The sequence below is a fragment of the Zootermopsis nevadensis genome, unplaced genomic scaffold (genome assembly GCF_977971745.1).
Source record: "Zootermopsis nevadensis isolate Lab colony 2312 unplaced genomic scaffold, Znev_1.0 Znev_ptg000030l, whole genome shotgun sequence".
Taxonomy (NCBI): domain Eukaryota; kingdom Metazoa; phylum Arthropoda; class Insecta; order Blattodea; family Termopsidae; genus Zootermopsis; species Zootermopsis nevadensis.
Genome location: NW_028259162.1, coordinates 8,863,434 through 8,884,894, shown reverse-complemented (window position 1 = coordinate 8,884,894; position 21,461 = coordinate 8,863,434). Strand labels below are relative to the sequence as shown.

General features: G+C 38.8%; 2 protein-coding genes across 3 annotated transcripts in view; both read left to right on the top strand.

Moving 5' to 3' along the window:
* Positions 1–320: 320 nt before the first annotated feature.
* On the top strand, positions 321–4,335 carry CHMP2B (Charged multivesicular body protein 2b). The gene is made up of 5 exons (XM_022080842.2): positions 321–707; positions 824–915; positions 1,141–1,257; positions 1,820–2,000; positions 2,650–4,335. The coding sequence occupies exons 1-5, from the start codon at positions 671–673 to the stop codon at positions 2,862–2,864; spliced, it is 642 nt and encodes a 213-aa protein (XP_021936534.1). The 5' UTR covers positions 321–670; the 3' UTR covers positions 2,865–4,335.
* A 6,391-nt stretch (positions 4,336–10,726) lies between these two features.
* Positions 10,727–21,461, top strand: part of LOC110838048 (calcium-activated chloride channel regulator 1) — a 182,311-nt gene continuing 171,576 nt past the window's right edge. The window contains exons 1-2 of one of the 2 annotated variants that reach the window (XM_022080837.2): positions 10,727–10,873; positions 12,006–12,235. The gene's annotated coding sequence lies outside the window, so the exon portion shown is untranslated. Of the gene's footprint in view, positions 10,874–11,764; positions 12,236–21,461 lie in introns of both variants that reach the window. The other variant, XM_022080836.2, reaches the window with a different exon arrangement.

The window sequence follows — 21,461 nt, the reverse complement described above, 5'->3', positions numbered from 1 at the left end:
ATGGAATGCTAGAAGTCATTCTGGTAAATAATCTTCATGATCACTTGGGAATTTAATCCTAACCATTCACTTGTTACATTGCGGAATTGCCAGGGTTTGGTTTTCGGACAAACCCCTGATGAAGGAGACAAAGACAGTTTCCAGAATTTGGGTACCAACTCCATTCTCGCGTGCTTGTTCGCTCCAGAGTATACTGGACACAAAATGCCTGCGAGCCTGCTCCACTTTTCAGTAAAATGGGAAGGGCAGGACGCCGTATGTCATCGCGCGGCGGAAACATTCACCACTGTATATTTTGAATTCCAGAGATGATTTTCTCTTATATCCCATGAATCCGAAAGATAACAGCATTGTGTGATAAATGTGTGAAATTCATTGATTTATGAAGCAGGGTCACATAGAATGAAATTCCGTTTTTGTTACACATCCATAGGAATTTATAATTATTAATATACTGTGAACTTTAAATTATATGAACAAAGTAAATAAATCAAAATGGCCAGTAGTAATTATGTCGTTATTAGGAAGCACGTGAGTCATTTTGACCTTGACGCGTAGTATTTGAAATTCCAAGTGGGATTAAAATAAAAAGGATCTAGCTTTCATATAAACTTAGAAGGGAGTTATAGTGATATATGTATGCAATTTGTGTTAGAGTTACGTAGTTAAAATGTTTAACATATTTGGAAAGAAACCTACAGTGGAAGGTACATTTTTAAGGTTATATTGTGTTGTATTAATAGTTTATTGGAAGGAATTGCATATAAACATGCCTATACCTCCCGATTTTTATTAATTTGTGTGATGTTACCCTGCATTACAGAACAACAACGTGAAACTGACAGATCTCTCAGGAAAGTGGAGCGTGGTATAGAACGTGACAGGAGAGGACTGGAAAGAGAAGAAAAGAAACTAGTAAGATTAGAAAATTTGTAGTGCCTGTTATCTGTAGTAAACTACCGAACGCTGAGTATTGGTAATTTTTCCTTTTTTAATTGTATGGGGAGAAGTGGTATATATGTTCAAAGCTCTTTGCATGCATTTTTTATTACTGCTCTACTTCTAGGAACTAAATTATTACAGGTTACAGAAACCATGAACTTTCGATTTTAATTAATTCTAATGTTGCTTCGTTTTTAGGAATTGGAAATCAAGAAGCTGGCAAAAGAAGGCAACCATGAGGGATGTAAAATTCTAGCAAAGCAACTAATACAGTTGAGGAAACAAAAAACAAGGACATATACTGCAGGCAGTAGGGTATGAAAGATATTTTGTCACATTGTTATTGATATATCTGGTGACTTTGATGATCTAGAGGAGAGGTGCTGGCCTCCTGTGCCAGTGTCTGGGTGCATCTTGATCCAGTGCAGGTTTTTACTCGTGTCTTTGCCATCATTTTGTCGAGGTTAAAATGTTATGAATGTGAGAATACCAAATTTTCATTGTGGTGTGGTTTCTTATGTATAAGTTTATAAATTTTCTGTAAGTGACTACACATGACATGTTTTTTTCTTGTAGCAGAACAACAGGCAGTCAGAAACTCAGTAAAGTAACAACATGCATTTGTTGACAGAACACGACAAATTAGTTGTTACAAGTGTCATTCAGAATTTTGCAGTTCCTTTGTTAGAACCATTGGCATGTTGTGAAGTGTTGTTTCCACTGGTCACCTGCTGTGTTGTCTGTTTTTATATCCACCCCATAGACATTATGAACAAAGTATAAGACTGAAACCTGCCATTGGACCTTGTTAAATACCACCTAAAGTTTATGAAGGTTACATACTGAAGTGTGTGTTTGTGTTTATATATTATTATAGGTTCATAGTGTTGGAGTGTCCAATAAAGCCATGGGAGCTAACATAAAATTAGCTAATGCAATGGGCACCACTACCAAAACAATGGCAAACATGAATCAAATAATGAAACCAGAGCAGGTTGCAGCTGACATGCATGCCTTTGGACAGGCATCCATGAAAATGGACATGACTGATGAAATGAGTAAGTATAATTTCAGTTTGACTGTGTGGGACAAAGTAACCATTAGTTGATACATTAAATATGCACTTATGTTGAGCATTATCCATTGTTCATATTTCATATGCTTAAACAACAACTCTTTTCTTCATACTTCTTGTTACAACTAGCCTAGCTTATGACTTGTCAGAGTCAATGGGAAATTTCTTTATGAAGTAAATGTGACAACTTCTTCGTGGCGATGGAAGCCAGATTCCTGTTAAATGCACAAACACAACACTAATTGCTTGACTCCAGGCTTGGGACTCTTGCCAAACACAGACTTTGCCAGACCACATCATTGCCTCATTTGCAATCTTTGCTACCAGAGTCGTTACTGTCATAACTGAGTTTTAATTTTTCTGCATCACACAAACCGTGCACTTGGGTGAAGCATGATGGATGTTTGCTATTATGTTAAGAGTAAACTTCATTGACCCATATAAAGTGGAAGCAGCTATAGAAAGAGAAAATGCAATGTGATGCCCAACACATTAGCGTAGTGGTGACAGATTTCACGTGTGTTTTGAAGGTACCAGATTCCCATAAATTAATAGTTTATGCATTGTCACAAAATAACCAGAGAAGTAGCTAAATTGGAAGAAACTGGAATAATATGTAAAAATTTTTCCAGTAAATGATACGCTGGATGACATGTTGACTGAATCTGGGGATGAAGAGGAGGGTGACAAGGTAGTGCAACAAGTGCTGGATGAAATTGGCATTGAGATTTCTGGTAAAATGGCCAGAGCACCAGCCATTAGCCATGGAAAGCTTGGAGAGGGCTCCAAATCACGGCTTCCAACAGATGAAGAAATAGAAGCTCAGCTTGCAAAGCTCAGATCATAGCTTTGCGACAAACTGTTTCTACGTACAGTTATTATGCTCTGAAGCCAAGGGAATGGCTATAACAAATATTCACATATTTAACCCTATCCATGCAAATAAAATTGATTTTTTTAAAGCTTATATGTTTCCTGAAACAAATGCAGAGCTATTTATTTTTGTTGATCGCCACATAAAACATAAAAGTTATTGAATTATAATTTAGCACATTGCCAACATGACAGAAACAGCTTCTTCAGCTGCATCGTTGTCTACACATATGAAGTATAGGTCACACGAGTAGTGGTGGCGCCTAAATGCGCGATGTGTAAGCTTAGAGAGGGGAGTTCAGTAGTAGTGGGGGTCACGGCCTCGACTGTGGTGATGAACCAATCTAAGAGCTAGAAACCAACTGAAGCTAGTGCCAGCACTTCTCAGTCAGTCTCTAGTGGAGAAACTTCCAAAATTACTGTAGCAGGTATGCCATTAAATGATATAAATAAGGCATGAATAATGTGAAGCACTACTGAAGAGATAAACACTGAGAATATTCTGAATTTCTAAATGTGGATATTAGTGTCCGAAACATAACATTCTTTGATTTTATCACTTATATGAAATGTTGGTTATAAAAATTGTGTATAGTGCCTTATATCTTGTGAAAAGGTACAAGATTAGTTTTGATTTTTGGCTTCAGAGCTTAATAATTTACTGCAAGTTTATGTTGCTGTATCAGCTATATTTGTGAGTAATTTAACAATTTATCCATTTTTAAAATATCATCTTTGATCATAGAGATTCAGCAGTTCCTCCAGAATGTGAAGTAGCAAGACAAATCAAATTTTAAACCTGCTTATTCCTTGAGTACATTTTAATTGATTTCTGGGTTTTGTTTTAATTTGGCATAAAATAATCCTAAAAGAAAAATTGAACAAATATTTCAAAATCTAATGTATAAAATATGTTGTGTATGTATGTTGTAAATAATCTGTGGACATACAAATTTAAAATATGGTATGAGAAGGGTTTGTCAGGCAGTTTCAACAGTTTTAGTTCTTTATTTTTTGTTTTAGATTCAGTTATTAGATGAGTACTTGTTATAAATATTGCTTTGTAGAACTTCCGTCGACAGTAACCTAGGTTGGCAGACTTTGTTAGTAATTACTGTAGTTTGACGTGTACCGAAGAGATGGCAGCGCGAGTATATTCAGAGTTTTTGTTAGTAATTATAGTAGTTTGACGTGTACCGAAAAGATGGCAGCACGAGTATATTCAGAGTTTTTGTTGGTAATTATAGTAGTTTGACGTGTACCGAAGAGATGGCAGCACGAGTATATTCAGACTGCTGCCTCCAGCGCCTGTTATGAGTATCATCGTGAGCCAGTGTGTGTCCAAGTACTATTTTCTGTCACGTCGCCAATGCTTTCTGTTGGCAGGTTCCGAAAATGTCTTCTTGTCTAATGTTTGTAATAAAACCGTGTCAGCAAAATTTTAATTTGTTTTGGTGTTGGGATGGGACCAAAAAATGCAGCATGTTACAAAATATTCAAAATTCTACACAGAGTCTCGGACTTTAAACGATTATTATAGCTTCTCAAGGACTCGCTTAATGAAATTGAATGACGTAGTAGGGTCTACATGACAAGTATCCCCGTGATTTCTAATAACTAATGTTTTTATAATTTCTCGGACAGTGAAAGTATTTTGATCGCGTGCGAGGACTGGGAAGAAGACTGATACAGCTAACCGACGATCTGAAACAAGGAAAGAAGATGAAGTTCCAGGAACTAAAACGAGAATCTGAGAATAGGGAAAACTGGAGAGCTCTTTTTGGGCAGAACACTGAATAAATAAAGAATACAGCCGACAAGTGTGATCCTTGACTGCTAGTTCAGTACAGTTGAGCCAGCGCAGTATGACCCGCCAAAGTTGACAGGAATGGACCATTTTTGTGTTTAATATAACTTATTGCAGCATAATGTTTGCAAATTACTTGGAAAGTACAAAGTTTAACAAACTTTTTTTAAGCAAATGGCGACTGAAGCCAGATTCCTGCTGAAACGGACCACCCGACTCTAGACCCCTGCCAAACGCAGACCCAGAGTCGTTACCATCAGAACTTCTTTTAACATTTTCGACGTCGCACGAACGGTGCACTCGTACAGTTAAGCGTGACGGACATTAAATATGATATTAGGAGTAGATCTACAACCACGGACCATGGACCGAGTAGCACGTGTTAAAAAATTTCACCATTTGTTGTGGATAAGCTCTGAAACATTATATGAACATATTTAATTAATACGCCCTGGTTACGTGACATTTAAAATGGTTTTCAAATTCTACTTTTAAATATTAATTTATTTGGGCAGATATTTCGTATTTTTGTAGCGACCCTGTTGTTTGTAAATATCGCCAACAAACTAAGATGAATATTTCGAAAAATTTCCCCCCGATTCAAATCTTTGATTCTGTTTAAGTTCGGTGTAGTCAACCAACGCTGGTCTGTTAGTGCTGTCAGGATACAAAGGCGAGAGTGCACTAGTTTTAATATACGACGTTCTGAGGATAAAAGAAACACGATAAACCATAACGAAAATTGTCATACCACAAACATTAGTTAGGTTTTATAATTTCACAAAGAGGATCCTATGTCTTTTGTTAGTGTAATTAAATCCGTTTCCATGGAAATGATATCCTAGCAACGCGTGTATATTGTTGCCCGAGCTACAAAAGACAATAAAAAGAAGACTAACTGGCCTATTAACCGCTCGCCCCATGTAAGACACGAAGAAGCAACACTTGGAGCCCATAAAGTGCCCCACAGGGGGCTTAATGGGCGGGAAAATTGTAGGAATCTTCAAGGGGGGGCCCCAAATGTCTTAGAACCGCAGGGATGTACACTCTGGCACTGTGACAGATTGATTGTTTCAGGATTATTTAAATTTCATAACAGCCAAACCCCATGTTGTTTCCATATTTTGTAACTGACTGATCTAGTGGTTGGACTCCGGAGGTTCAACACCGCCAACACTGAAGTTCGCAGTAGAGCCTAGACTTGCGCAAGTAAAATCCAGTGTATGCCCTCACGCCCTATTTTCCCGAGATCCACAGGGTGTACTTCTGTGAATTCACTAATTTCTAGAGTAGACAGTTGATACTGGTATGGTAGCAGTAATGCACTTCTCAACAAAATATGCTTTGTGTACGTAACTTTTTTAAATTAATGTGTATATTTTTAAAGAAGTATGTAATTTGTGATAATATGCGATATCTTATTGTTGAATCTACAGAAATTACAAATATTTAGCGCAAATTTGACACAATGGCTAAATGTTGTCACGTATCATGTTAGAAAAATTCTTAAAAATATTCTACAAGTTATGTAAACTAAAGAACCACAGTTTGTGCTGTTTCTTAATTTTTTTGAGAATGAAAGGCTTTGAAAATATTAAATCCCATATGTAGAATGATTTAGTTACTATGTAGCAAGACACATGTTTCAGGTCTCTAAACGTCATTCATCAGATGACAGCATTTTTATCTCCAAAAATATATTTCAGCAACGAGAGAAAGCTCATTTACGGTTTTTAAGTTGTTTTCTGTCTCTCATACAGCAGCTCTGAGAATTTAATACCATTCGATAAATTGCAAATTGAACCGAACAATGATGGTGATTTAAAATTAGATTTTGTAAGAATTTGTAGCCTAAATTTTGACAAGAATTTCACGGGAATCTCGAGTTCGTCCAGGCATATGCTGAGACGTTTTCAAACAGGCCACGACCATTTCCTCCCGCGTTCTTCGCATTCGACACAGTTGACAAAGCGCAATTAAACAAACGAAGAACGGCTCTTGTAAGTTTTAATTTATTTTCCATATGTCATGCAATATTTGTTATTAAAACCGAACGCGATTTTAATTCGTTTCTTTATGGAGATGATGTGCTTTCGTCCTTTGGCCCATATCTTGTGGTGTGGATTCCACCTGACCAGACTATATCATCCTAGTTCCTAAGGGCGTTCCTCTCCGTGAGGGAACAATGCCACCTTGAAATAATAAAGGTTCGGGTCAGAACTTCGTTACTACTTATGAAGGGCAGATCCACCTCGTCGGGTTACCGTCACGGTCGGTGCAACAGTGACACAAGCCCCATCTCAGGAATGTTACTGACTTTTGTAAGATTTGAGGTTTTCACAGCGGTGAGTATGAAGATTTGTGACTTCTGGGTTGTTGCGCTGTGTAGTCCGGTCGATGTTTACCAACGTTTCAGAGGTCATACTGCCTCCATCATCAGGGCGATATCGTCTATAGTAACTCGTCTTTCTGGAACAGGGAGATTCTGAACGGGGTTTCTCTGCACTCCCCAAGGCGTGTGTCGAGACAGACAGCGACAGATTTCGCCCATAACTTTCCTGGCTCACCTGTTCTTTCACGTGTTACTCGATAAATTGAATTTTCAGTTAACGAGTTGGTTAGCTAAGGAACCAATCAACTATCAGTTGAAGTAACAAGTAATGTAACCTTCTGGAAGCGGAACCTACACGTGCTAATACGCATCGCACATTGAGATGAGCCGCTCTTCCTCGCAGGGTCCACGTGCGATGCTGCGTCTCCTTTATAGCCGCTCGTACATCATTACGGGGGTGGGTTTCAAAACCCTTAGTTTGTGGCTTCACAAAAGAACACAAAAGTGTAGAATATAGACTTGTCCATAGTTATCAACTTGTGGTCTGCAGACCGACGTAAGATTAAGTGCTGTGGACATGCGATAGAACATTGTAGAAACCAATGAAAGGGAAGGCTAAATATAGGCGTGTAGCCTTTTTATTCTGTTATTTTACGTCGTTGTATAGACTGCTCAGATTATGCAAAGTCGAGTGATTATTAGTATGGCGGGAACGTACCACGCATGGGATACTGAATATACGTACAGTGTAGAGACTGTCATTTTTTGATTTTTCGGGAACGTAACCCCCAACTATAACTTTCCACTAAAGGGAAATAGCAGTTCGCTTCATGAACTCTCTCCAGGAACGTAACTATTCATATGGACGGCGAATGCGAGGATTTTAACAGTCTTAATGGAAGTGCCCTTGAATAGTCGGAGTAACAAATATTCGTTTAAAAGTCTACAAAGTGATGGTTGTACCCTCAGATCTTATCGTGTGAGTAAATATTCTCAACTAATTTGGTTTCCTGACTGTGCGAAGAATTTTCCACCTTTGCGGCCATTTATATACTCCATTTTTCAGGCTGGGGTCCAGGGAGCCATCTGGCCCTTCCCATCACAGTGTGTGTGTGTGTTGCTTTCATCCAACGTAACAAATTGGGCCCCAGTACTCGGAGAAGCTTTCAGTGAGCCAGTGATCTGGACAGCGTCAGTTGTCTGCTCGCACTTTGGGTGGAAAGGTTTTCGTGACCCGTAAGCACAGCCTTTATAGTGGCTTCTATATATAAAATGGCCTTAAAGCACTGCAAGAGTGACGTATGTTACAATTACTACCTGTTCTAGCAGCGTTGTTCGAATTTTTGGAAATAAAATTAGACCTGAACGATGGGCTTTGTTCCTGTATAAATAAACTGAGTTTCACGTAAGTGTAAAAACGTATCTTGGTGCATGTAATTTAAAAAAATTATTTTCTACATGAACCGTCCGAGTGATGGCAGATGCTAACTCGAACCCTTGTCACTTTTCTAGGATTTTGTAATTTCACATTTTTCGTGCATAATTAGTAGTTGTGTTTGTAACATGTTGCCATATGCATTCCAGATTTAAAGTTAAAATTAATTGTTCAGCCAATTAGTACGTTGACCAGTGGCCTGTTATCCATTATTAAAGATGTTGTAACAAAACACAGCTACAAGACCCTTGAATGAATGGCATTACTATTCATCTCACCTCATAAGTTCGCACTGGTGTTGTTTTGTTGTTGAATGCGAAGACTATGTAAATGGTAGCTTGAATATGGCTTTCGTATTACGTGTCAGTAATGTCGGTAACTTAGTTCAAGATAAGAGTTGACAAAACATTCAATATGTATCGTCTTATTTTATTTATTATTTATTATTATTTATTTAGTGTTCTGTCTGACGACAGGTCCATATGAACAGAATCCTTCCATCCTTTTCTCGGACTGGGACCTGTTCATATACGTTCTTGGCAGATGATCCAGAAGTGGTTTGCCATTGCCTTCTTCTGTGTGTGAATGGAGTAATTGTTGGGATGCCACGGAGGAAAACTCCGGGTTGCCTAGACCACGGCCTTGCCCAACACAAGTTATAAATTCGGGCACCGCCGGGAATCGAACCCGAGACCCCAGTATTACAAGGCCAGCGTTCTAACCGCTAGACCACCGTGGCTGATATGTATCGTCTTATATGGATATATTTTCCCTTCGCATAATAGCATGAAACAATAAAACATTATACTCAAGAACTTTGACCCGGAACGACTTTACAGTACCGTGACTGGAAGGAAATGAAGCCAGGTCTTCCGAATTTTAGACACGTTAGGAGCGGACGAGCACGATTTAAATTAGAGCGAGATTAATGCGTCGTGATTACTGCGGTCAGTACCGACAGACAGGGAATGTTTCCAATTTCGGCGGCCAAGAACCCATGGCGATCCAGCGTATCGCACGAGACGAGATTAGTTGGCATCACGCATTAAGGGAGGTTGAGGTTGTGAAAATGACCACTGGAATAACACACGAACAAACTGACTTCCAGACTTATGGGCTCCATAGTCAGTAAGGGGTCCGCATTGGCCGCTTGGTAGCTGGGACCGTGGGTTCGAATCCCACTCAAGCCATGGTTTTTCTGTGTTGTACTGTCCTGCGTACAGGTAGAGGCCTTATATACCCGAGTTGTCCAAGTTATTTGTATCATTTCATGTTTCCCTCATTCCAACTATATATCCACAAGATTCGCATGTAACAGCACAAAGAAATACGAAAGGACAAATAAGGTAAGTCAGAATTTATTTGTCGATATTTATAATTGTGTTCTTCATACTACAGTAAAGATCATACGATTAAAGATTTTGGAGTGAATAGGGTATAATAAATGCATTCGACATTTTTGTTTTATAATCCAGAAGAAAACTTTTAGGAGTCAGAAGCAGATGGAAGAATAATATGAAATGGATATCATGGAAATACAATATTGTATCAATAAAACACAAACATGACGCAATTAAGATATAAATCATGGAAATAGTTTGCGAGTATGTGACTGGGTTACAGTAATTAAGGATTTTATGATTATGATGAACTCCAGTGTTTTGTCACAAAAGGGAATCTCTGGGTGGGCTGAATAATCGATTATTCATGTAACATTCAGTACCACCAAGTTAGTAAGTTATTTAAATATCTTTCACATTATCTGCCACACCAGTTTATGACTGGAAAAATAATTAATTAAAAAGTATAATTTGTGCGGAACCTGTCTATAATATTCGTGTTAGTATCTGGCATAAAGGATTAAAGGACCAGGCGAACTACTTGAATTACTCTTGCACAAAAGGAAAGCGTTCCCCTCGTCTATCAATTTGTAGTGGCTGCAGGAAAGAGCGTACAGTACATGAAAGTGGTACATTTTTTCTTCCGAGGTTCCATGCTTTTTCTCCAGCTCATTTGTTGGAAGAGAAAATTATCGAAATGATAAATAACAGAGCCATCAAATCGGAGTTTTATTCCTTTTCGGAAACTCAGTTTTGGGTTTGCAGGTTCGTAGATTATCCAGATCCTACATTATTCGAGTTCGCTTCATTTTAAAACTACACACAAGCGTAGACTCGCTCTGAAAGGTGATCTTCTGTTTCAACTGCTCCGTGGAAGACGAAACGTGCGGAAACTAAACAAACGTAGTCTTTCCACGCTAGAGTTCTTTGATGCGTAGCATGGACAGAGACAAGGACGGTAGTCACGTGACGTGTTATTAACTTTCGCACGTAAGAAACATTTGTCGTGAAGAGTTGTAAATATGTAGGGTTTGTGCTGAACATTTATTGTTTCTAAATGTGTTTTTAGGTAATACAGATATTGATTTCGAAGTATCCTATCCGTTAATAAGGCACATATTCCAGCAAATTGAATCATCATTGATTATACATGTACAAAGCAGAACAAAGTGTTTGAGCTTCCGTTTTCTTAGGAGCCATGTTCCGTGTTTTGGGTTATGTAGGCTTGCTGTCGAGACAAATGGGTGATGGAATGCTGTCATGCAAGTTCTAAATGATTTATTTATTTTAGTATGATAGTTATGAATTAATCATGAATTCTTAACAACAGTTAAGCACTGAAGGAAACCAGAATTATAGTATTTGAATCTGTGATGATACTAAAGCGGAGAAATTCACGTTTTATAAATTGAGAACTGAACAACATGTTACACATTTTAAGGGGTTTACATCAAGGGCAGGTTTCCTCGAATGCCATAGTGTTCTTTGTGTTGTGGCCTATTCGGGACTTGTATCATTCCAAGCGAGATTAGACTGATTATGAAAGGAAATTTACATGCAGGGTTACCAGACTTACGTCTTGTGCAAAACATGTCTTATATGCCGTACAGTTTCGTCCGTATTTGTTTCTAAATGCTGGTTAGTCGCCTGTATTTCTATCAGAAATGCAGAAGTGTAAGATAATTTTGAGGAGATTGGAACTTTTCACATTCTCTTACAGTATTTTGTGTGTTTGTAGTGCGAAACTGTAGTTTCTTAATGGTGGCACTGGCAATCAGTCAAATTGGTTTTACGCACTAATTGTGGGGTTAGTTTTCTGTGTGATCGTGTCGCGTACGAAATAGTGGTTTGCGTTTTTGAAGTAGAAGTGTGCTTTGTTATAATTTTAAATTTATATGTGCAGGTAGTAATAAGTAGCTCTAGATAAACGAAACTGTACATCTGCGTTGTAAATTTACAGGAAATCTAAGTGCTTCAAAATTAATTATCTGGTGAAGAATGGAAGGAAATATAGAGATTGGGGGGAATCAGGGTTCTGAGGAGAATATTTGGGCCAGGAAGATAGGACATTATAACACTGTGGACATGTTATTTATATGGGGCTACACGCGTTGCTAACAAATACTTGCCAGGCCACGTAATTAAAAAATGTTTCAATAATTGCATTAATTACTTAACATATGTGTTAATACTTTATAAAGTGGTACTGCATTCTTGAATGATCAATGAATTTCGAAGTGCTTTTACACTGAAATAAAAACTGTTTAAAGAAGAAACTTATTGTGATCGTGTCATTTTATGTGTTTGTGATGTTGGTGACTTTGAAAGTGGAGTACATTCATGCGCCCCCATTGGACTTTATCAGCGTTCCAATGTGTACGGAAGCTTTCAACTGAGGCAGGACTGCAAGCCTGGGACGTGGCAGCGAATGGTGAGTGCTGTTTAATGTCCATACTATGAATTAGTATAGCTACCTACATAGCTACTTACTAGTAGGAGTTGGAAGATGGAACAATCATTTATGTGGGTTTATTTTTATGTATTTCTATGCGACAGGATGTACAGCTTTACGGTTCAGTGCTGTGCTTAAATACTTTTACGTCATGATTTAAACTTTTGATGGTAGGAGGAAGATTATTGAATAATTAAATCCCACTTTAGTAAAATTCTTTTTACAATTTGCTGAGGTGAAGCCTGCACCTTGTATTTATTTCGTAAAAATCTGAATTTTTTTGAAAATTTTCCATGTTGTCCACAAATGTAATAATTACGAAAATAAGAATTCCCTGGGTAGTGGGAGAATATTGAACTTTGTAAATAATATTCTGCAAGACACCGTCCGTTTAACGACTGTCATTATTCTAGTGATTTTATTTTGGACATAAATACTTTTTCCTGTCTGTTGAATTTCCCCAGTATTTAATTCCATGTGACATAATTGAATGGAAGTGAGCGAAGTAGAACTTATTTTAAAGTTTCTGTTTTCTTAATTGTGACTAATGGCCTCATAGCAAAACACCCTGAACATAGTTTACGGTTAATATATTTGGTATGTGTTTTCAGAGTTAACTGACTTGTTTGAAAGGGCACGATAAAGTGACGAAGCAAATTAAAACTGACAATAGGAAAAATAAAAGAGTAGCGCCTCTGTGGGATCATCGCAATCATTAGCTACGCCAACTAAGCAACCTGCGAAAAAGTTAATTAAATACTTCAACATCAGTCTTGCCCGAATTGGATGCTCAGGTAGATCTAAATGTCTGCCAACCAGACACTTTCAGTGTTGTCAAGACATCACAACGGAAGATCACAGGTTGTTAATAGATCGAGTTTGCTTTTTTTGTTTTGACGTATTATAGGGTAATCTGGACCATGAAAAGGGAGAGTGTTGTATGCAAATTACACGAAAACCGGTTCTGTGAATGCCGATGTGAAATTTATCAAGCTGCATTGCCGTCTTCACATCGGGGAACAGGAAATATTCGTGTTCCGGCTTCATCTTGCTATCATTTTCTTGGACTGAAAATCTGTTCTTGCTCTTGGTCTATATTGAAGACTCATTTTACTGTTCTCGTTCCATTCCTTTGCAGATGTTTCAATCGCAGGGATCTGTGTTTCTTCACTTCACTTTAAATTTCTTACAAATTTTTCTTAAGGACACAATTATAAATGTTGCCATAATCCTTCGTTACAGCAAAGTACTGATTGGTTGCCATGGGAGAGCTGACATTTCAACGACAAAGTCTAATTTCGTCGCATGTCTCGTCTGGTGATTTTGAAACAGGAGGTGCGGAGCCCCACGGTCTGCCCGTACGTGTTAGCCACTCCCACACTCTCCTGGCGTGTAATGGGCAGCGTCAGGACCGTTGAGACATCTTGATCCCTGAAATCAGAGACTCATCTACCTTCGTTGTTTCAAGAGTATTCACATCTGTACGGAGAAAAGCGGGATATGTGACTAATGTCATATCTCGTTTAGAAGCGCGATACGCAAGGTTTACTTGAAATCGGTGTAAATGGATTGTTGGAGATGTTTATAATTGATTAGGTGAAGCAATTGAGTGGCAGGTCGGTGGTACCCCATTCCTCCTGTGTGTAATACTAATACTACTCGTAATTAGAAGACACATCCAACGTTTCTAGACGTCTGCTCCGTGCCAGACGGTCAGACTGTTTCTGGTTTGATGCCGCCGTCATTCGTGGACGATTTACAGACGCTGTTGCTAGGTAAGGAACATGAAACTTTTGAAAGTTGCGTTCTTAAAGAAATATCCACGGTTTTAAACGTTTAATAACAAACAACAAAAGTCATAGAGAAAAGCCACTCTCCAGTCATATATTATGAATTTCGCTTCTTTTTAATAAAAATAATGAATTTTTCTTGGTTACTGATCATATTGTGGAGATTGGGGGGGGGGGAGAAAAACAGTGTTACAGTCAAACGACAAAATGGTGGCCAATATTTAAAACAAATATAAGACCATCATTGATAGCTTTTTAACTGTGTTGTATGCGCTGCAGAGGCTGTCCAGAACCAAAGGAGAGGCTGAATGGAATAACTTTAAAGACCATCTCACCGTATTTTTCACAATTATTGTGGGTGGTTATGAAGACGGTAATGAAGCTTCAGGTTTAGGGCTGGATGTTCTTGACTGCATTTAACATTTGAGTCTTCATAATGCAATAAAATACAAACATGATGGTGATGTGACTTAGGCCGTTTTTCCAGCAGCCATCGCCTCGTGATTCCAACACAGCTGCCAGAAGTCGGGCAGTGGACGACCATATTGTTCTGTGTAGGGCGTCACCTCAGTTTTTAATGAGCTTGGAGATGGATGAAGGCGAGTCCCTCTGTTTTAAAAAGTAGTTTCATCCTCCTCTTTGTGCGATACTCGTGCACAGCATCCCCCCCCCCCCCCCCCCCCCGTAACAGTATCCTCCGTGACTGCCACTTCTAAGACGCTTTGAACAATTCTCAATTTGAGTGTTCGTCCGTTTCAAAATCGAAACAAGTGTTGTTGCCACATAGAACAGGATTTTAATTAAACAGTGAAATGTATTTTGCACACAGACGCTTTGTTATCGCGGACATTTAGCAAAGGAATGCACAAAAATAAGAAGAAGATGGAGAAACCTCTAAGACGTAATTCTGTATTTTGTTTTTGCGAATCTAGAAACACTGCCGTTTGAGATCACAGTCACTGTCAAGTAAATATGTTGATGTGCCCAGAATCACTCTATGGCGGTGTAAGGAGGGCGTGGAAGTGAAGTTCATACATGAAATCGAGTAATGTGAGATGAGACAGTAGGATCAACCAAGAATTGTAGGCAATGGTTCTGTTACCAGTAGGGTCGTTTGAAGTTTTCTCTTCGTCACCGCTGTCTGGAACTGCCCGCGGACCTCACACCCTCAATTAGTGCCTAGTTTAAGAATGCGTGATCTTTACCTGCATTCTCCATGTAAGTAAGACCTAATTTCTTGGGATGTGGGCACAGAGGCAAATTTACCGTTTCTTACTCTTGTGTTTGTTCGAATTATAGTTTGAAATGCGATAATTTTAGTTTCAGATAGCACAGCCTTCGTTTTGGAATAGTTAAAAGTAGAGTTTAAGAAGGAATATACCTAATGAAACAAACTGTTCACTATATTTCATGTAAATAAGCGAGGTGATTAAGTTAGGGGACACGCAGAGGTAGCACGCCATCTACGTGTATTTGGAAATAAGTCTACAGCCTTTGTTATTTCATTGCTTAATCGGGAGTTTATATGCACAGCGATTATAACACTGTATAAGAGTTCCATAAACAGTCCAGAATGTTTATGGTGCACTAGCTATAAACCAGATCTAGATTAAATGTATGTTTAAGGCTATATGTGAGCTATAAACTTCAGGATCATTAAGTGCTTGCGGGGATATAAACCCAGCTCTTTATCTTCCATCTCAATTTATTACCGTCCTTCTTTCTTGTAGTTCAGTTTTTCTTCTGGAGAGGCATCTGCTTACCTGTGAGAGAACTTCACTTTCGCCGGCTGTGGTACTAATTAGGAGGCTGTACGTACGGTCATGCAAGTTGGTTAAGCGGTTTTTCAAAAGCCCTTGTCGTGAATGTCTCATGGCTGGTAACGATAATCTGCCAGCAGTGCATGTGCACAATTGCAATGTTTTTGAAAAGATGTATTAATGCAAAAGTTACGTAGTACAATGTTTTGGGTCTAACAACGAGTACTTCTTCTCAAGATCTGAATTTATTTCACACTACGTAAGTTTACTACACCCCTGTATTCAATTTCTTATAATGCTATAAGCTGCCTAAGTCTGCTTATAAGTCCTTCTTTCCTGAAATTAAATCAGTGAACTTGGGTCTGTAAGTTTATCTTCTGTGGCAACTTCTTCTAGAAGACTCACTCAAAATCCACCGATTCGCTGAGAAGACAGTAATACACTTTACTTTAAACAGTGGACATTTTACATACAAGATATGTCAGATTTACGAAACATTGTTTGGGTGAAAATAAACTTGTCTGCCTGGCTGTTAGTTCCTGTAAAAGAGAATGGTGAATGAATTTTTCAGAATGTTACTTGTTGATTCAAGTAACATATTTCAGGCATCTCGATTTGGCCAGGTTAAAACGCCAGTTATAAAAATATGCCCGAAATAATACTTGGAGCAATGGGAACACCATATGGACGTAAGTGAAGATGTACGTTTTCTGGGTAGTAATGCCGTGTGAACTTAAAGGTGAATATTCTAAAATTTTGGTGTCTGCCATGTCTACATGGCGTTAGGTTACTACCCAGAAGGGCAGCATTAATCATTATTACTTTATTATGCAGCATTGGCATTTTCATAATTAATGTTGCCAGATTTCATGTTTAACAAGTTTGCCGAAAGTAGACTGGTAGGTTAGCATTAAATGCGCTATTAGACGTACGAATGGTAAATGATTTCTTCAAAGGACAGAAGAACAACAAACTTTGTGAAACATTGGTTCACTACGTCTCATTAAGCACAAGACGCACGTTAACTTCCACAATTAGCATTTAGTGCTTCTAAAGACGAATCACTTGTCAACATTTACTATATCTCAGCCTCTATTTGGACCACGATTCATTGCTTTTCGTCTCTGACTAAATCGGAAGATTTCTCGTTCAAAGCTGAGGTTTAACTGTTCCTGTTGTTTTAAGTGAGGTTAATGATGAAATTAAGAGAAATATAAATTAGTGAGTTCTTATGATTGTTATTCAGTTTAAAAGGAAATTGTAATTACTTCGTAGGTATCTTTCTTCTGGGATGTTAACGCCATGTAGTCTGGTAGAAACAGACTGACTTTGGAGAGGTCCTTCCTGCCTCTATCTTCTAAATAGATGTACTAGACCGAATAGAATATGCCGAAAATATTCGTACGTTGTCGTTTAGCGTTATGACTTATATTTCTTTACACGTTTTCTAGAACGCATGTTATATGGGTGAATAATTTTGCCTCTTTTGTGCTGGTGCAAAAAGTTGGTCTCGGAAGGTGAGAAAAAGCAAGTATTGACGGTGTTCGAGAACAAAGGATTGAAAATATTTGGATGCAAGAGAGATGGAGTCTCAGTTATAGAGAAACGTAGACCTACTTACTGAGAAATTCCGCAGCTTATGTACTTTACCTGATATTTTTCGGGCAATTAAATGACAAACGCTTTTGACATGTAAGAGACACGAAAGAGAGGATACATAAATAGTTTTGGAACTCTAATATAAAAATATTAGCGTACATGGTAAACGGAAAAATACATGTGAAAATAATATTAAAAAGTATTAGTTACCTTGTTAATGTGTGAACATTCCAGCGGCTGTCTTTTGTGAACACGCGATAGATAAATTTTGGGTTTCATTTCTTGTCCGGGTGAATAATTATTCTGACTTAACTCAACTCTGAGAAAACTAGTGTAAATAATTTCAGTTCGAAATGTTGTCTACTATGTGGGAATATTTACATCCTAGTCTGGCAGGGTATTGTAATCGGCAGGTCGCCATATTTAACTTCCCTGATGTATAAACGTCTTTAATTGGTAAAGTCGACTTTCAGGTAACTGTCCAACTTTGTTGCTTAAGAATCGTTCATTATTAATCAGACTGTAGAGGACATAACTGACCCGAATCGGGGAACCTTGGGTAATTTCGGTTCGCATAGCCAAGTACATGAGACAAAGTTGAACCTATCCCCTGCCGACACTTTGTTTGGCTTAGCAGTAACTTGATACTCTTTTCATTAAAAGAGACCAACTTAAGATTAGGAGACAGTTTCAGCTTTTAATGGGGATGGAGAGAGAGAGAGACAAGAACTCTAGATGGCATAACCCTGTTTTCATCTTACCTTATCACCAGTCGCTATGGTTTTCTTCCCCCTTGACGACTACAGTGGCGGATAGAGAACAAAGAATACAATGCTAACAGAAGTACAAAACTCGCATTTATATTTTATGACGCTGTATCAAGCACGGAGATTGTGCAGCACGAATTTGGGGTGTCTGGTAAGAAGTGTCGACGACTTATTTCGTTGTGATATGCAGACACTTGCTTTGAGTGACCAAGAAGAATGACGAAAACGTCAATGCCCTTAGCAGCTATTTATTTGTATTTGGGCCTGAATGAGTCGGGCGCTTTTACGTTCCGTTAGTTTGAAACGCTTTATCAACTGTTGAAGTTGTGTAGTGTTGAGTAAGATAGCGCTAAGATGATTGCCAGTAGTGAATCGAGAATGATTTCTCAGAAAGGTACTACTATACCGACGTTATCTTGTGGGACTGAAGAACTCACGAAAATGCTGGAGACGGGATGTTAGGTCTCCTGGTTGAGGTTCAAATCCGGAATCTCCCGAAATACGGCTTTTAATATTTGCATCGAATGATGCATGATAGTATGATTTTGAATGACGTAGAGAGTATGAAGCATGTAAATTAATTTACCAATTTTTTTTTCTGGATGGACAGAGGCAAACCTCGAAGAAGCTTGGTGTAGTCGGTTGCATGTTCTGGATCCAAGCACTGGGTATCCTTCAGATACAGGTCACACGCATAGCCAGGGCCTTCAACATCTTCGTCTCTCACGTCAATGTCCACTCGTACCAAATTTGGTTGTAATGCTGTGCCACGGAGTGAATACTGTGTCTAACGTACTTTTCTTTACATTGCTGTAACCACAGCAACGCGTAGTCTTTGTTTGTTGATCACAGTGGTTGAACTAACAAGATCCTGATGTTCACTGGGATCAAGTGTTCGAATCTCGCTTGGAGCATGGTTGATTGTTTGCGCTTATCTGTTATCCTGTAATTGTCTGTTCCCTCATCCAAGAAACATCTCTGCATCTAATGATTTTGGACCTGACTGTAGTATAGGAAACCATGGTTTGAACGAGGTGTAGTGCTAAAGAAGAAACGCTGTTATTTATCTTTGTGTGTCTCGAATTTCACGATGTTTTCACAATCTCTCGATCGTCTTCACGATTCGTTTGCCCTGTTTGTGTTACTTATAAGGAGTATATCCTAGCAGTCCATAGGAGATTTTAAAAAGCAGGAGGATATCTGCGGGTCCATATGTTAGGCAAGGTAATCCGTTAGTTGTTCAAAAATAATATTCAGAAAATGAAGATCGATATGAAATTTATTCCCGAGAGTCTGATCCGGTTTTCTTCCGCAGCGAAAAATGTGTTTGGTCAAATACTAATTTTCTTTACATTGTTATTCAAATAATATGCCTAAAACAGTGATACGCAGATTAGTGTCCACTCACTGTCTTGCGCTATATCCAAGTTTTTGTTAAGGCAGCTTCCGCCAAGAAGACGAAAGTGTTTACTTCGTTCTTGCACTGAAGTACGTATTGGCTCTGTGACTGTGCTCATTTATCCCCAAAAACGCAATTTCTACGGAACGTGAAATTCGAAACCTTCCAGCTGTGACTTATAACTCCCAACTCCCCTCGGCTCGGAAGCCTTCAGACACCCTAGAAAATGTCACGAGTGTCCCTTAGCACGGTGGTCAACGTCTTCTTCTCCCTAACTAGAAAACAGTCACAAGAATATAAACCAAGCTCAAGTACAGTGCAAGGTAAGAGTGGCTTAAATCGAATGTAATTTTGTATTGGCTTGAGCTTTTCTTATAAAGCGCCAAAGATGCATATCGGAGCTTAGGCATCTCACTGATTAGCTGAGTGCTGGACGACCGGGGTTCGAATGCAGTCAGAACCTTCTTAGGCCCACACTTGGGGCTCATTTCCAGTTGATAAAGCACACGGAGCGTTTCCATCATTCTCTCAATGCTTATGCATGGCGTGGTTTTTAATTAATAACAAAGTTAATTTTACATTTAACCTTATATACATAGGTGTTTGTAAACGTGCATCGTCAGACAACTTGGCACAGCTTTCAGTTTTGTGTATTTTATATTGTTAGGGTCGTCAGATACAGAAGTTTAGGATGAACTGGTCATATATCTCCAATGGAGAAACAAGAAATACTGAGGAACACTAAAGAATGACCTCCAGGAGAGAAGTTAGATGGAAGAATCAGATGTTGCAATTAACTTTAAAGTTGGGGAAGATAAGTTGTGTGTATAATTTTGGTTGGAAAGCCTGAAGAGAAGAGGCCACTCTGAAAACTAAGCCTTAAATGGGAACATAATATTAAAATGGACGGTAAGGTGGGAAGGTGTGGACTGTGTTGACCTTGATAAGGGCCTGTGGCGGAGGGCTATTGTGAACTCAGTAATAACCTTCCGGTTCCATAAAACGTGAAGCATTTCGTGACTAGTTTAGCAACTCTCAGTTTTTAAAGAAAGACTGCTGTGTGGAGTTAGTTGCAGGAAAGTGGGTTCTGAGGATGCAATTCGGTTTTAATCAGTCCGTATGCTATCCAGTCCGCTCGGTCTAGCATTAAATGTGACACACCAGAAAAATCGTTGCATGTGTGTAATAGAGTCTTGTTGTAGAGTGAAGAGCTGCTCACAGATGATTCTGCTGAAAGTGATAGGACTAAACGTCAAACAGGAGTTGTGGTTGCAGGTGTAGGAGGTTAGGGGAATTCCCCCTTTTAATACGACTGTTTATGCTCTTGGGATGGAAGATTTGTGGGGTTATTTAATTAAGGGGGACACTCGTTGTGCGGAGACTTTGAATAGAAATAAATACCCTTGTCAAAATCCTCAGGAAAGAACGTTGACATCTAAATTCTTGCGTCGTACAAACTCTTCAATTTTTTACTATCGAGTTTTTATTTTCAAAACCTACCCGTTAGCAGCCACATAGTTTCTATGGCAACGAACAGGTTACAATGTGATGACTAGGTCTACGATTCCAACATCCGAGACTAAGACAAGAACCGCCACTGTACGGTATCCGACACTAGCTCGTCGTACTATTTCTCTACGGTCCGTATCATGCCGGACTTCCTAAACTGATTACAAATTCTAATTGAGAGCAGCCAGCATCTCAGTACCTAGGTGACAACGCCATGATGGTACGTGTAAGTCGACAACACAGCTAACTGCAGTCCCGCGAGGTCCATTTGCAGGTACAGACTGTATAGATTAGACCCTTTTCTCAGGTGTTTGTTTGGTTACAGCTTTCCGCTTGATGCCTCACGATGCACCTTAGCAACGCTTCGTGTCGTTGCATTGT

What these genes read in the sequence shown, in the direction of transcription:
- CHMP2B (XM_022080842.2), top strand. Translation starts at nt 671, where the DNA reads ATGTTTAACATATTTGGAAAGAAACCTACAGTGGAAG. An exon ending in AAAGAAACCTACAGTGGAAG is followed by an intron (nt 708 to 823) that starts GTACATTTTTAA and finishes CCTGCATTACAG; the next exon opens with AACAACAACGTGAAACTGAC. An exon ending in GGACATGACTGATGAAATGA is followed by an intron (nt 2,001 to 2,649) that starts GTAAGTATAATT and finishes AAATTTTTCCAG; the next exon opens with TAAATGATACGCTGGATGAC.